This window comes from Pelobates fuscus, chromosome 4 (genome assembly GCF_036172605.1).
Source record: "Pelobates fuscus isolate aPelFus1 chromosome 4, aPelFus1.pri, whole genome shotgun sequence".
In the NCBI taxonomy this organism is placed as follows: Eukaryota; Metazoa; Chordata; class Amphibia; order Anura; family Pelobatidae; genus Pelobates; species Pelobates fuscus.
In genome coordinates this window covers 252731024-252748543 of record NC_086320.1, presented here as the reverse complement: position 1 = coordinate 252748543, position 17520 = coordinate 252731024, and the positions used below count along the sequence as shown (strand labels likewise).

Genomic DNA, 17520 nt, shown 5'->3' with positions numbered 1-17520 from the left:
CAGAGGATTGTGTCAGGGCTCCGCGGGCAGCGGTGAGGGGAGGCTGCAATCCTATCGCAGCACTCACCCTCGGTCCGTCGCTACCCGCGGTCCCCTCTCCCCTTACCGGTCAGCGAGCAGCGTCCTCTCCTCCTGACACGCCGCTCGCTTCCTCCTCTCCTCCTCCCAGTGGCAGCATGTCTAACGCTGCACGCTGGGAGCCGGCACTGTTATCAGAATGCCGGGGTCACTCACGTGACCCGGCGTTAAAGCGACCGTGCAACAATCACAGTGGGGGGTATAGATATCCCCCACGTGTGTTTGTTAATTCTGATTGGAAATTATCCAATCAGAATTAAGTTAAGGTTATAAATACTTACCTTTCCTGTCTCTCAGTGCCCTGTTGTGGTCTTTCCTTTATAGTATTGATTCTGAACGTGTGCTTTCTGGTTACGTACTCTCTGGCTTGTTATACTGACTTTGTGACTTTCTCCTACCCTTTGACCTCGGCTTGTTTCTCGTTATTCTGTTTTCTGGTTCCCCTTACTCGGCTTGTCTCCTGACTATTCTGTGTGTGCTTAGCCCGGCCACTCTAAGGACCGGTACTGCACACTTTCTGTGTGTGTGTCTGTGTGTGTGTTAGCGTGTTGGGTTCCCCCGAATCGTGACAGGTTGTAGTCAATGGAGTATATTCGAAGCTTGGGCTTGTCACCAGTGGGGTACCTCAGGGATCTGTACTTGGACCCATTCTCTTTAATATTTTTATTAGTGATATTGCAGAAGGTCTTGATGGTAAGGTGTGTCTTTTTGCGGATGATACTAAAGATATGTAACAGGGTTGATGTCCCAGGAGGGATAAGCCAAATGGCAAATGATTTAGGTAAACTAGAAAAATGAGTTGTGGCAACTGACATTTAATGTGGATAAGTGCAAGATATTGCATCTTGGACGTAAAAACCCAAGGGCAGAGTACAGAATATTTGATAGAGTCCTAACCTCAACATCTGAGGAAAGGGATTTAGGGGTGATTATTTCTGAGGACTTAAAGGTAGGCAGACAATGTAATAGAGCAGCAGGAAATGCTAGCAGAATGCTTGGTTGTATAGGGAGAGGTATTAGCAGTAGAAAGAGCTCATGCCATTGTACAGAACACTGGTGAGACCTCACTTGGAGTACTGTACACAGTACTGGAGACCATATTGATATTGATACCTTAGAGAGAGTTCAAAGAAGGGCTACTAAACTGGTTCATGGATTGCAGGATAAAACTTACCAGGAAAGGTTAAAGGATCTTAACATGTATAGCTTGGTGGAAAGACAAGACAGGGGGGATATGATAGAAACATTTAAATACATAAAGGGAATCAACACCGTAAAGGAGGAGACTATATTTAAAAGAAGAAAAACTACCACAACAAGAGGACATAGTCTAAAATTAGAGGGACATAGGTTTAAAAATAATATCAGGAAGTATTACTTTACTGAGAGGGTAGTGGATGCATGGAATAGCCTTCCAGCTGAAGTGGTAGAGGTTGACACAGTAAAGGAGTTTAAGCATGCGTGGGATAGGCATAAGGCTATCCTAACTATAAGATAATGCCAGGGACTAATGAAAGTATTTAGAAAACTGGGCAGACTAGATGGGCCGAATGGTTCTTATCTGCCGTCACATTCTATGTTTCTATGTTTCTATGTTTCTGTTTTCTCAACGTCTAGTTTGTACCCCGATACGGAAGCGTAGCATTGTAGGGCTGTGAGGAGTGGTGGGATGGAGTTAATGGGGTCTGTGATTGTGATGAGCAGGTCGTCAGCTACCTTGTACTCTGTGTCCCTTATGGTGAGTCCCTTGATGTCGATTTGCTTGCGGAGGGTTTGGAGTAGAGGTTCCAGTGAGAGGGCAAACAGGATTGGGGAAAGGGGACATCCTTGACGGGTGCCGTTTAGTATGTTGAAGGTGGGGGGGTCATGAGGCGGGGAGGAGTAGGGCCGCCGTGGGTGTTGAGTATAGTGTTTGTAGTGCTCTCATGAATGGGTCGGGGATACCGAATTTGTGGAGTGTGGCGAATAGGAAGGGCCACAGTAGCCTGTTAAAGGCTTTTTCGGCGTCAAGGGCCAGGAATACGGTCGGTGTCTGTCTGTTGGTTGCGTACCAGATAAGGTCATAGGTACGTCTAGTTTTGTCGTTTGCCTGTCGCATGGGAATGAACCCCTACTTGGTCTGGGTGGATAAGTTTAGGAAGGAATGGGTTGAATCGTTCGGCCAGTAGTTTGGAGAAGATCTTAATGTTCACGTTAAGGAGTGATACGGGGCGGTAATGTCCTGGTTCCATGTAGGATTTGTCCGCTTTGGGGAGGAGGCAAATGTTCGCTTGCAACATGTCCAGAGGTAGCTTTTCGCCCTCTAGTAAAGAATTTAATAAACTGCTGAGGTGTGGTGTCAGAATGGGTGCAAATGTTTTGTAGTATAGGCCTGAGAAGCCATCAGGCCCCGGGCATTTATTTGGTTTTAGGGTTTCGAGTATGGTCGCGATATCTTCTGGAGTGATTGGGGAGGATAGTTTGTCGGACCCTTCACGGGTAATGGAGGGTAGGTGGATCGAGTCTAGGTACACGTTTATGTGGTTCGTTGTAGTTTCCGGATCGGAGCTGGTGTGTGGGTTATGGTCATATAAGGAGGTGTAATAGTCTTGGAAGGTTTTGGCTCTTCTGTCCAGGAGGTCGTGGGTGGTCCCGTCTGACGTTCGGATTTTGTCTATGCGTTTTCGGTCCACTCTGCTTTTGTGGAATCCCTGGCCATAAAGGTCCTTAGTGAGGTTTGGCATTGTGAAATTTTGGTGTTCAGTTCCGGTGTGGTGGAGATTTTGTTTTGGATTTCCAGGGTACGCAGTTCCTTGAGGGTTTGTTCAAGGTTTGCCAAGCGTTTTTTCTGTTCATGGGAGGCTATGCTAATCAGTCGTCCCCTGATAACCGTTTTGTGGGCCGCCCAGAGGGTGCTTTTAGAGGTTACAGAGTCTTTGTTTAGTGTGAAGTATTCTGAAATGTCCTTGGAGATGGCGTCTCGTAGTGTTGGGTTGTGTAATATGGTGGGGTTCAGTCGCCATGACCATGTTTGATGTGTGTGTGGCAGGGTGATTTGGAGTGAGATTTCTGCGTGGTCGGACCACGTGATAGGTCCAATTGATTTGGTCTTAATCCTGGGGGCTACGTTAGGGGTGGTCAGGAAGAGGTCAAGTTCGTGAGTGTGATTGATGAGGGTGAGAAAAGGTGTAGTCCCGAGCGTCTGGGTTCTGTAGTCTCCAGGTATCCAGGAGGTGCATGCGGGATATGAAAGAATGGAAAAGTTTATCCGTTTTGGCCGTGGGGTTTTTCCGACAAGTGGGAGTTAGCGGTTTGTGTCTGTCTATTATTGGGGAGAGGGCGGCGTTGAAGTCCCCCCCTATTATCTGTAGGTAGGAAGAGAGCAAGGTGGGCTTGTAGGGTTTGCCAGAACGCCCGGGAGGGCATGTTTGGTGCATATACTGACGTGATGGAGTATTTCTGGGGTCCTATGTGTCCTGCTATTGTTACAAAATGGCCTTGTGGGTCAGCTATGGAGCGGTCTATTATCATTATCAGTTTCTCTGTTGGGGAGCTTGCCAGATAGTATTTATTGAAATGTCAGCTTAGGAGGGGGAATGGTTTGGACTGCGTGAAATTAGTTTCCTGGAGTAGTGTATTTGAGGATTTGGTTCTGTTTGCCCATTTCATAGTTTGGTGGCGTTTTGAGGTGTTATTTAGGCCTTTACAATTTATGGATGTGCAGGACAGGGTAGCTGTCATTCTAGAGGCTGTCCCTTGGCCCTTTTTTGTGGGCGGTTGGGGCGGGGATCTGCTTGGGGTCCTTTGTGTAGGTTTTTGAGAGGGAGTCCCGGAATGGGGGGAGTCAGGCAGTGGGCGGGGGGGGGGGGGGGAGAGGACAATGGGGTAGGGGCTAAGGGATTGTTGGTGTACCCCTTGGGTGGGGTTGTCTTGCAAAAAGAAAGAGGGAGGGGTGCGTCGGTTGAGGAGCCTGGTCTTATTCCTGGGTTGCCAGGCGGTATTGGGGCGGAGTTTTCCCGGGGGGGCCTGGGGTTAGGGTCCCAATCCCAGGTGTGGGTGGGAGTGCTGTATGTCTGTCTTGTCTGTGTGGTGGGTGGATGGTGTTGTGTCCTAGTAGGGTGGTGGTAGTGGTCCCCTCCTTCCCCATGAGCGTGCCTTAGTGATGGTCGTGTAGCTGTCGGTCCTGTGAGTTCTTTGTGTAGTTTTGTCTGTTTAAATGGTGGGTGGGGTGTGTTTGCGTCCCTTAGTGCCGGTGTGTGTGAGTTTGGGGTTTGTGGTGTTGGCTAAGGGTTCCCTGGGTCGTCTGATCGTAGGTCCTGGAGTTGTTCTGTGGGTGATGGGTGTAGTGGTCGTTTTACTGCTCCTAGTAGTGTGGACCTGTGGATCGTGGCGTGGGTGCGTTGGAGGCTGGTGGTGTCTCGTGGCTCCGGGAGAGAGGTTGCTGGTGGGGTTTCTGGGTCGTCAAATGTACAATTAAAATGCCAAAAACATTGTCATGAATCTAGTAAGAACTATACATGCAAAACATTTAACAGGTGGTATCCGCAACAAAGCCTCAATTGTTCCCTTAAGAGAGAGTGTTTGGTCTTGGGGACTGTTCTTCCCTTGGCCTGCCATGTACCTCGGGGAGGTACTCTTGCTTTGGTCACCTGGGTATTTTTTTTTGGGGGGGGGTTGATAGTGAGCTCCTTAGTCTCTTGGGTGGGTTTGTGAGGTCCGCTCTCTGGGGTGCTGTTCACTTGGAGGGGGTGGACTTGTGGCCTGTGGTGCCCGCAATGTGAGGGGTTACCAGGGGGGAGTGTTCCCCCGGGGGGAGAACCCGGTTCGTCTCCAGCTAGGGAGCCCCTTTCTTGGGAGGGTTGGTGTCCGAGGGTACATCTGGTGTGAGGGGGAGATGTGATTTAACTTAGGTTGTATAGGGTGTCGTCCCAATTCCCCTCCGTCTGTGAGGGTCTCCCATTTCTCCTTTTTTGGGTTGGCTAAAGCTGGGTGGGTGGTTATTTGAGCCGGTGTGGCGTAGAGGCATTGCTTAAGAGTGTCTTATTACAAAGAGTGAAAACATTAAACATTGAATCCGTTCCTCTCAGCCTGGTATAACTGTCCAGCCTTCTTATTTTACCATTTTCTCATTTATAGATATAGCTGCCAGCATTGTTATGGGGTAGGGTTATGGTGCATGTGACATCAGTCCAGGGTGCGGGTGCCCCTGTCGAGTGTAGCATGTTATATTTAGGGGGGGTGAAGGGCCGTTAACGGACCATTATGGGGGTGCCAGGTGGCTATTGCAGGTGAAGTGGTGTGGATTTACGTACATTTTGCCACATGCCCCTATCCGCTGTCGGGCTGGCGAGGAGTCTGTGGGTGGTTGTGGGTTGATGTCCCCAGGTGTGAAGGCTTATACTGGGGCTGGGGGAGGGCTGAAAAAGGGGATGCGCTGGGCAGCATTTAATCAGCATTTACAATTGAGTAGATAATAACCACACCATATAAGATAAAAAGGTGGGGTAGGTTTACTATGTATATCACTATGTATATCACATTTTGAAATGACTACGACCTGATCAGTCGCCGGGGCGAGAACCTCCAGTCTCTCAAACAGTATCCGCAGGCAGGTGAAGTACATTCAGCTAGTGTCCTGCGTGAGTCCATTGGTTTGTGCGGCTGAGCGTTTTCCCTGAAGCTGGCGAGGTGTTAGAGGAGCGTCTCCAGGTCTTGCATTCAAGGGTCTTCGGACTCTGGTTGGTTCTCTTTGGTTCACCCTATGTGGGCCGCAATGTCCGCCATGTCCGAGATTCTGTGGAGGGTGTAGGTTTGGCTGTCCTTTCTTACCATTAATTTAAAGGGATGACTCCACATATATTTCAGCCCTTGTTGTGCGAGGGCTGTGGTGAGGGGTTTGAGCTCCCTCCTTTTCCTTAGGGTTGTGGAAGCTAAATCTTGGAAAAATTGGAGTGCGTGGCCTTTGTGGGACGTTTGTCGGTCCCTTGCGGTTGCCATGATTTGTTCCTTTATTGGGAATAGGAGCAGCTTGACGATGACGTCCCTCGGGATGGAGGAGTTGGGCCGGGGGTGTCTTAGTGCCCTGTGTGCCCATTCAATCTTGAGATCTTGCACTGAGGCTTCTGGCAGGAGTGCCTGGAAGATCCCCTGGATGCTAGTTAATATTTCGTCCGCCGTGACGGATTCAGGTAGGCCCCTTATACGTATGTTCTGCCTGCGAGACCTATTGTTGAGGTCCTCTAAGCCGTCCTCATGTTGCATTATCCGATCTTGCATGATATATAGTTCATGATCGTGAACTTCATACGAGAGGCGTGAGACTTTTGCCTCAGTTGCGCTGGTGCAGGCAGTAAGGGCCTCGAGTTCCTCCCTGAGCCCGGCCATCTGTTTCTCTAGTTCACTTGCAGCGTGGGCCTTGATATCCGTGGAGATCTCGAGGAGAAGTCTCCGGAGGTTGCCCATGTTGATGGGAGCCTTAAGGTCGTTAGTGTCCCTGCTGTCCTCGTTGTTGGACTCGCTTTCTTGTAGGCCTTGGGACGAAGATGGCCGCCCTTGTTCTTTGGCGCGAAATATAGTAGCCACCGATGGCGGTTCCTATTTTCGTTTTTTTGTTGTTAGGCGTGTGTGATCTGGTTTGTCACTTTTCTGTGGTTTTGTGCTCGTGAATGTACACTGGGAAGCTGATAGATGCTGATGGAAAGCTCAGGGGAGAGGGAGCTAAGGGATCACACGTCCGTCTTCATCGGTGGTCAGGCTCCGCCCTAGCTCAAGTATTTTGTCTGACATAAGGAGGTTAACTTCATTTAGTGTCTCACAAGCATCGATTGTTACAGTGATGCCAAATTTATGAGGGGATTTCTGGGGCATTAGGGAGAACCCAATTGTCCTCTGGCACTAAGGCTTCCTAAGTGACCTCTAGTAGATGGTGGTGGCGTGCCATCATTTATGGACGTGCTCAGGGTCTCAATGTCAGAGGCCAGTGTTCTAGTGTCACTATCACAGTCTGCCAGTCTCCTCCACTGTATAGTAGCATGCCATTCTAGGGGAATTAATTCTATGTAATAACTAAGGGCAGTGGCATGCCTACGATGGTCACAGGGGTCGCCGCTGCGACTGAGCTAGTCACTCCAGGGGCCCCGGCCGTAGCCGCGACCCCTGAGCTGCCTGCATACCTTCTGGGTGGGTGCACTGGCCCGAGGCTCACAGTTGCCGGCAGGAGGGGAGAGCTGTGCTGTGCACCTGACTTGTGTGTAGTGAGGCCGAGCAGTCAGACAGGAAATGCTCACTGAGAGAACACTTCCTGTCAGACCGGGTACCGCAGCGGTGACCTGGTGAAGGGAGTGGGGGGGGGGGAGAATGATGCATCACATGGAGGGTCTGGGACAGTTGGAAATGGCACACATGGAGGGGCTAGGAGGAGGGTTGGGAATGACACACGTGGAGGGGCTGGGGGGAGGTTTGGGAATGACACACATGGAGGAGCTGGGGGTGGAATGGAAATTAGGGATTCAGACTTATCACAGGGTTTATGCTGTGACCAGCACTGAAAGGGTTAAATACATAACTTTTTTTTTTTATAAACACTTTTTAAACTTTCATCACTTTTAACAAAGTTTGCAAAGATCTCTCTGCGTTTCTTGGCTCAGATCTAAGTGACGAGAAGATAGTGGCAGAGACAATGTATCAATCAATGTTTCAAATCATGTTCAAGGCTATCACTGTGCTGCAGATTGCCATGACTGGCCACAGGTTGACTGCCTGAGCTTCAGTTTTTTGTGCCTTAATATGAGTACATAATGATCTGCTATTGTTGTATTAATATACTGTGATTGATCTGACAATGTTTCTATTGTAAATTCCTTTGGACGTAGGAAACCACAGATATAAATGGTGGTCTTAATTACTGTATGGGTGTGAGATTCAAACGGGTGATTATCTAGTCCGCTGGAAAGCGCATTGAATTAAGGTCCATCAATATGTAATCATTTGGGGGATTCTGGATGGTCTAATCATTGTATTCCTTTTAGAATGTTTTAAATTGGGCACTTTTTTTACGATTTCATGATAATTTTAAATTAAGGTGGCAAAAAGCAGCAATTGCTACCATGGTCTCTATGGAATAAGATTTAGTTATCTGGATGTCAGAGATGAATCCGATGAAAATAGTCAGTGCTCTGTTGTACATTCTCTGGTATTGTCGGATACAGCTGCTTGAGCCAGCAACCTGCTTAGGCCAATGATTGGTTCAGTACATTATGATGGCTGTGAATGCTGGGGTTTTGGATGACTGTATCCTGGCTGACTGGAAAGTTTGAATAAGTCCTGAAAATGAGAACGGGAAAGGGCATCAGCTGCGGAGTTATGACAGCCGGGAATCTGAACACAAACTAGGAAAAACTGATGTTACTGCTTGCCAGATTAATTTACTGATTAACCTCATAGTTATTAATAGTATCATATGCTGCCATATTATCGGAGTAGCATTTAGCTGCTTTCCCTTTCCATAAATTACCCCACATTTGTGCCGTTGCTACTATAGGGTAAACCTCAAAAAGAGCTGAGGTTTGGTGAAATTAAGGTAGGTCAACAGGCCACATGTCTCTAAACCATAAATTGTCTAAAATGGCTGCGTAGCCAGTATAGGCTGCAGCATCTGTCCAAATAACTATTAGAGCATAGATTTTCCATTCCAATTGCTTGTAAATTCATGCAACATGTTTAAGTGAGCTTGAGCTTGGATATCGAGGAAGATTATGCTGTTATCATCGGGAAGGCTAGACAGGAGGCAGAGTAGCCTTAACATGAACGTCTCTAAGGAATTTTGAGCATTACAATTCAGTGAACCCAGGAGGGACCTTAGGTCACTGCATGTACAGGAATCTTGCACCAGAACCTGTCCAATTCTTCCTGGATTCGCTGAATCTTTTTGTCAGGGAGACTGGACTGCATTAAGGAAGAGTCCAGTTTTATGCCTAGAAACATCAGGCTAGTTATGGGGTCTAGAGACAAGTCCTTAGATAGTGGGGCCAGTAGTTTGGAGAACAAAGCCACAGTGCTGTGAATGCTCTGCGGTATATTGTTACTGATTCTATCATTAGAATGTTGTCTAGGTAGTGAATCACCTCTGGGTACTGGATTGAGTAAACCTTACTTTGCTCTAAAGCATGTGAGTAGATTTTTTATTGCTTTTATTGTGATTTTATACTCCATATCTACGGTGTGCACTGTTGTGGTTTTATTTCTTTTCATGTATGTATTCACGGAGAGAGACCTGCTATACCTATATCCTAGAGTGGGGATCATACCACTTCATACGCTATTCCTGGAATCAATATTAGGGCTTCATTACATGTGAGTGCATATTTTATCTATATACCTACCCCTGCTTTATAGCTCATAATACTATACTATACTATACTTCTATTTTTTATCAGATTTTTATATTCTTATGAGGATACCTTCCACAAGCTATGGCTATGTGAAGAATCTGCACTGTATTATATCCTTAGGTGGGGATTATTCCGCCAAGGTGTACAAGTTGGAGCTGAATTGAAGCTCCACAAAAGTGTGAGTGCATATTTTTACTTCACTAATACTCTACAAAGAAGTTTTAATATACCACACTATTAGTTCCTTCTGTTTCTTCTTTTTGTCATTGTATGTTTGAATAAGGCTGAATAAGAACAATACATGAAAACATAATTATATAATGAATAACTGCTGAATATCTAGTATTTTAAAATATGTTATATGGCCAGATAAGAGTAATATTAACAACTGTGTGACAGCGTGCGGCCGAATATACTCAAATCCCAACATGCTGAGATAGCCAAATAATGGCCAATTGACCAATATAAAGCACACTATGGTCAAAATGAGGCCAATTGTAGCCATGTTAATATATGAAAGTCCGATATAACTAAACACTGCTTAAAGCTTAATTATGATTCCCTATAATAATTAGCATATACAGGGATTGAATAATACCACATAATCTGCCATCATAGCTGAATGTGTAGTCCAAAATGTAATACACTTACAAGACCGAGTGCAGGTGGAACTTAAATTAGACTAACACCTGGGGTGGCCAAACGAAAGACGAACAGTCCAACATACTACAAGGGTGTGCAGCTGAACACAGCACACATATCAGTGAAATGAAATGCGACCACGTTCAGTAAAGACATTAAAGATCCCCTTTCATGCTCCCAGTGGTATATAATAAAAAATAAATGTGCCCATACTAACACTGTCAAAGCAAGGTCTGTGACCCAATCACAAAAAAATAAATAAAAAGAAAATCTTCATCCGGCAGGGCTCCGGATGTTAGTAAAATGAGCACTGTACCCAAGCGCAATCCTTACAATACCTGATCTTGTCAACCATCATTTGGTAGCTTAAGCACCATACCACTACTGAACATTGTTACTCTGGGATGGCACCATAACTCCAGTGGGATGGCACTAAACACCAAAATGATCAAAATACAACTGCATTGGCAATTCACAACTTTAGTAAAGCCAAATGCAGGATTCATTCAGTCCATCTTATTCTGTAAAAAGTATTCAAAAAATCACTAGTATCTGCACTTAACTCAATTTAAAGCATAGGATTTATCAATGATTACATGGCACCAGACGGATAAACTAAATGCATCTGACAGGATGTATATTCACAAATTATAGGTCTTTTGCTTTTTATAAGGACAAACTGGCAGCACTAGGGACACCTCCAGTGGCAGTAATGTGCTTCCTGAGTCAATGCTACACAATGTGCAGCACTGATGTTCAGCGTCTCCACGCTCTGCATGGAGACACTGAACTTTCCCCGTACAGGAGCATTGATTCAACCAGGAGATGCTGATTGGCCAGGGCGGTTTTTGGCTCCACTCTCTCCCTCGTCTCCGATGAGATCATGAGAATTGACAATTGGGAAAGCATTGGAGATCATCAATTCTTATTATGTCAGCCAAGAAGGCAGATAGGGGGTGGGGGCCAGCGACGGCGGACCCGTGCAGCACTGGAATATAGGTGAGTTTGAACAATTTTTAAGGTTGGGGGGGGGGGAGGGGCCTAAACTGCATTTTTAAAACTATAGCGTCAGGACTACATGTTTATATTCCTGACCCTATAGTGGTGCTTTAACATTGAACTTGATTTTAAGTAAAAAATAATTTGCTAAATGAATTGTACTCAGCTTCAAAACATTTGCATTCAGTTTCAAAAGTTTATTATTTATTTTTTTATTTAATTTTTTTAGTAGTAAAAGAGGAGACCAGCCAAAATGAAACAGCAGAAGACTTGTCAAAGATTGGATCTGAGAGATCTCTTATTCTGGACAGACTTGCAAGTAACGTCGCCAAACGTAAGAGCTGTATGCCTCAGAAATTTGTTGGTAAGAGTTTGCAGCCTCTTAACATGTGTAGTGCAAGGGTCAGTTTTACTTTTTTTAATTGGGTAGCAGAAGCATTAAAATTCTGATGAAAAGTATTGATTATTATTTATTCTTGATACATATCAATTAGGCCACCCTGCGACAGAAAATGCAGTTCACTTTGAGATAAGAAATGTATGTTTCTAAAACCGCTTTATGAGTAGAGAGTTACTGATTGGCTTCAACTGGTGCTCTCGTCCAGTCAGTGGCAGTCTAGGCTGCCTGTTTGAAGAATCTGAGAGCAAGGGAAGGAAAGTGGCAGAACTACACAGCATTGGAAAGAAGACTTTGGAACTAAGTCATTATTAAATTTTTAATCCCTAAAAGTAAGCCAGTGCCATGGACCTTCTGTTATCATAACAATTTCATTCAGATGAAGTTATTATTGTGCCTGGGGGGGTCCCTTTAATGAATTGGTTTCAGTCTTTCTGTAAAACAGGAATGTTTATACTTTGCCCTAAGCATGTCTACATGATAAGTCATCCATACAACAGAATAGGAGTGGCTATAAAGTGAAAACTGCCCTGATGCTGAATAAAAGAAAGTTTAATTACTTTTATTAACTGGCGTAGGGGCGGGAGTTCAGTATCTAAACTAAATAAGGGGCACTTTAATGTTAAACATAAATATATTTATTTTTTAAGGTTAGAGCTCACTATTGATCTTACCATTTCAATGACCTGGAAAGAGTGGTGGGTTGATAGTATATTTGGCACTAAACTTAAGTAATTATATTACTAATTTCTTTTTCCCATGGCATTTAAATCTCGACTCTCTGCGTGCTTAGTGAAAACTATAAATGACCACAAGATAACTGTATTTTCTCATGAAAGTGAATGCAAAAGCAATGGAAATAAACATCCCAATGGAAATGAATGAATACAACCACAAGCATGATTTCTTAGTTATCGTTCTAGTAAATGTACAGCACAATGGACTTCTCATCATGCCAAGATGAGTGTGAGCCCCTTAACCCCTTAAGGACACATGACATGTGTGGTATGTCATGATTCCCTTTTATTCCAGAAGTTTGGTCCTTAAGGTGTTAAACAGTCCACTAAACAGGGGTGGCTTGACTAATACCCTTATCCACCATGCACAATTAAATGGTGGTTAATTAAAACTGGAGAAGAACTGTAGAATCCTCACTCTCCTTTCTGCCATACCATTTACTACGGTATGGTAGGTTAAAAAGATATGGGGTGAGTTACAGAGTCCGCAAGACACCTAATCACTGATGACAAGATTGATACATGGTCCTCTGGTCTCTCTATTCACTAGGAGTATAAACATTTAAACCTCGCATACACTTGATTATAACACCATTGGGCATCCCTACCACATCCAAGGGTCCACAAGCACTTGGTTACAAAACTCACTTGTCAGCTAACTTCTCACTCCAAATATATATAATTCATAACCCTTCCCCCGCCTACCACTGAAAATATAATTTTATGAAGTGGAGTGGAACACTATATAATCTTTAAATAAATAAAATAAAAAAAACACGTTAAAAGTCATATTTTCAATACATAGTATTATTGTAAAGCCCTTGAAGAAACAGGGAAAAAGAAAAGAGCTTGCATTTTTTGTTTGTTTCATGTATTCATTTACAGCAGGGATTCACAACCCATGGTACGCATACCCCCAGGGGTACAATTCAGTGCCCAGGGGGTACGCAAAATTATTTTGATAATGGCGGCCTCACAGGTTGGAAACCCGGCCATCGGGTAAACCGGGCAAATGCCCAGTGTGCAGCGATGGCCATGGGCCGACAGGGGAGATCAAAGGATCAAAGAATGTGATATAAAGTGCGCCATTTGGTTATTTATGCTGGGATCCGAGCGTTACTCGCACAAAGTATGCGCTCAGACCCCAGCTATCTACTGAACTACCCAGCTATCATTTGTTATAATCACACGAATAATGCTCAAGTTATGGATTTTTATGTTTATACCCGGTTCTGCTGTACGGAGGGATAATCCACTTAACAGGATATTCTAGTGGGAGTATCCCGCTCGTACAGCAGTGCATGGTGGGAGAAAGGCTTTGTATTTTCAGCTCCCCATGTAGTCCTCTACTGTAATACCCCTGTCATGGGGAACCACATAAATACTGGAGCTTGTGAATAAAAACCTCAGTTGACTCCCAGAACTGTGTTTTGTCCAGTTACTGGGGGATTTGGGATATTGCCTTCTTTTCCAGCGCTTTACTTTGGATTACTTTCTATACCAGCGGAGATCTTGGGATTTAATATTGCATCTTCGCTACAATATACACAGCACCCCTCATACACACATTCACACAGCACCTCCCACACACGCACACAGCACCTATCACACACACAGCACCCCTCATACACACACACACACAGCACCCATCACACACAAGAACACCCCTCACACACAGCACATTGTCTGTGCCAGTGTGTGTATCTCTGTGTATCTGCATGTGTGTGTTAATGTGTGTATCTGTATGTCAGGGTGTGTATTGTATGTATCTATGTGTCTGTGTATCTGCACGTGTGTCAGGGTAAGTATCTGTGCATGAGGATGTGTGTCAGTGTCTGTATGTGTGTCAGGGTATGTATCCTTAAGTGTCAGTGTGTGTATATATGTCTGTGTATCTGCATGTTTGTCCCTATATGTATCTGTGTATCTGCATGTGTGTCAGTATATGTATCTACTTGTGTGTCTGTGCATGTGCACCTGTGTGTCAGGGTGTGCATCTGTGTGTCAAGTGTGTCAGTGTATGTATCTATGTGTCTTTGTATCTGCATGTGTGTAAATGCATGTATCTGTCTCAGGGTATGTATCTGTGCTTTATGATGTGTCAGTGTCTGTGTCGGTATGTATCCTTAAGTGTATCAGTGTATGTATATATGTGCATCTGTGTGTCAGGGTGTGTATCCTTAAGTGTGTCAATGTGTGTATCTGTGTGTCAGGGTGTGCATCGGCATGTCAGGGTGTGCATCTATGTGTCTTTGTATCTGCATGTGTGTCTCAGGGTATGCATCTGTGTGAGGATGTATGTCCGTGTCTGTATCTGTGTATCCTTAAGTGTATCAGTGTATGTATATATGTGTATCTGCATGTCTGTCAGGGTGTGCATCTGTGTGTCAGATACATACTCTGACACACTTAATAGATGCACACCCTGACACACAGATGCACACCCTAATACACATGCAGATACACAGACACACATTGACACACAGATACATATACTAACAAACATGCAGGTACACACACATATATACATTAACTGACACACTTAAAGATACATACTCTGACACACAGATACATACCCTGACACACATGCAGTAACTAAGACACAGATACATACACTGACACACTTAAGGATACATACCTTATGTTTCTTTGTATCTGCATGTGTGTCAGGGTGTGTATCTGTGTGTCAGGGTATGTATCCAGGGTGTGTATCTGCATGTGTGTCAGCGTATGTATCACTGTGTATCTGCATATGTGTCAGAGTGTGTATCCGTATGTGTGTCAGGGTATGTATCTGTGTGTATCTCTGTACATCTGCATGGGTGTCAAAGTGTGTATCTATGTGCCTGTGTATATGCTTGTGTGTCAGAGTGTGTATCTGTTTTTCAGTGTGTGTGTGTCAGGGTATGTGTCTGTATGTGTGTCAGTTTATATATTTGTGTGTGTATCTGCATGTGTGTCAAGGTATGTATCTGTGTGTCAGAGTGTCTGTGTTTCAGGGTGTGTATTTGTATGTGTGTCAGGGTATGTATCTGTGTGTCTGACACACAGATACATACATACACACAGATACATACCCTGACACACATGCAGATACACAGACACATAGATACATACACTGACACACTTAAAGATACATACACTGATACACAGATACACACCCTGACACAACGATACACACCTTGACACACATGCAGATACAGATACATAGCTACAGACACTGACACACTTATACATACCCTGACACACATTCAGACACAGATATCCACACAGACACTGACACACATATACACTGACACACATGCAGATGCAGACACTGACACATAGATACATACCCTGACACACATTCAATGTCTGTATCTGCATGTGTGTCAGTGTATATGTGTGTCAGTGTGGATATCTGTATATGTATGTGTGTCAGAGTATGTATCTGTGTGTGTCAGTGTCTGTATCTGTGTCAGTGTATGTATCTGTGCATCACTGTATCTGCATATGTGTCAGGGTATGTATCTTTGTGTCATTGTATGTATCTGTGATCCTATATGTGTGCCAGTGTGTGTATCTGTATGTTTTTGTGAGTCTGTATGTATGTCAGTGTTTTTATCTGTATGTTTGTGCATCATTGTGTCTGTACATCTGTACCTATATGTGTGTCAGTGTGTGTATCTGTATGTGTGTCAGTGTTTTCATATGAGTATCTGCAGGTGTGTGTGTGTGTCTGTATCTATATGTGTGTCAGTGTTTGTTTATGTGTGTCTGCATGTGTGACAGTTTGTGTGTCGGGGTCGGGGGAGAAGCAGGGAGAGCCTGGGTTGGGGAAGAAGCAGGGAGAGCCTGGGTTGGGGAAGAAGCTGGGAAAGCCTGGGTTGGGAGAGAAGCAGGGAGAGCCTGGGTCGGGGGAGAAGCAGGGAGAGCCTGGGGTGGTGGAAAAGCAGGGAGAGCCTGGGGTGGAGGAGAAGCAGGGAGACGCTAGGGCAGAGAAAAGGGGGATATGGGACAGAGAAAAGCGTATACATTTGAAATAAATGCAACTATATTAATTACAAACATTTTGCTAATAGAAGGGGTACAATTTATGAAAATGGGCTGCCAAGGGGTATTTAAGTGAAAAAAAGGTTGGGAACCACTGCTCTAAAGAAGCTGTGGTAAAACCCTTCTGCATGGTGAATTAAAGACCAGTATCCACCTTTCCATTTCTGGGGGAAATCATTGAAAATGTAGTGGCAACTGAACTGGAGGCCCATCTATAACATATGTGATCTTTTTTATTTAGGTTTCAGATGCTACCACAGCATGGAAGCAGCACTAGTCCGAGTGCTAAATGGACCTTATGGCAAGAGACAAATTCTATTGGATCTCTCAACTGCATTTTAAACCATTGACAATTGTATTTTAATAGAGCTCATCTGTGGTCTAGGAGGCACAGTTCTTAACTGATTACATTTTTTCCTCACTGGTATATTACAGAGAGTAACAACTCATCAACACCAAAAGTATTGGCCTGTCCCCCATGCTATTCACAATTTATTTGCTACCACTGGAGTGAATCATCAGGCAACATAACCTAACAACTTTAGCTTGCTGAAAAGCTATATGTAAAAAGTGGGTTCTCTGTTATTCATTTTGCAAAAAGTAAAGATTTCAATAGAAGTTGACATTTTTATAAATCAATCTGGTTACACCCCCTTGGTTTTCAAGCAGACAACAGGTAAATGTTACTTCCTGGTTTTGTTAACTCAATGCAGCTGACCTCAAGAGGCAGCAATTGCCCAGAGACTTACAGATATTCTCATTGAGCTGTATTGGGCAGTCTGTGATTCTATGACTGGACAGCAACAGAAAGTCTGGGCGGGGTTAGAAAGGGAGAGCTTACAAAAACAGCAGGCAAGAGACTGCAGGTTTTGCAAGCTGATTTTAGATATACCACCAATGAAAAAAAGCATAATTAAATGCAAGTTTTCATGTGTGGTATATCTACTAAGCATTGTTTTTTTAAAATTTATTTTGTATTTAGGCAGTGGAGTGTCCATTTAAAAAAATGCCTGAAAGAACCGACACTGTATATACCATACTGCTCACGTTGGTCAGCCAACAAATCCTCCTTGTTAGTGCCCAGAATAAAGACAATCTCATTTTCATTCCTCCACATTCTGGTACCATTTAACTTCCTCTATCAGAGAGGCACCATCCTAACAGACCTCATAAAAAAGCTAAAGATCCACCTCTTTTGTCCCGCATTCAGTCAGCTCATCTGACTATCAAAAACACTTAACTTTTATGTCTGTTTAATATATTTGTA

The 17520-nt window shown here is 44.3% G+C and overlaps 1 protein-coding gene across 4 annotated transcripts in view; it reads left to right on the top strand.

The window, feature by feature from the left end:
- The window catches only part of IKZF1 (IKAROS family zinc finger 1), a 519714-nt gene that overhangs the window by 457436 nt on the left and 44758 nt on the right, over positions 1-17520 (top strand). For 3 of the 4 annotated variants that reach the window (XM_063452035.1, XM_063452037.1, XM_063452034.1), the window contains one exon: positions 11317-11451. In XM_063452035.1, the coding sequence (XP_063308105.1) occupies positions 11317-11451 (135 nt within the window). The remainder of the gene's footprint in view (positions 1-11316; positions 11452-17520) is intronic. The other variant, XM_063452036.1, reaches the window with a different exon arrangement.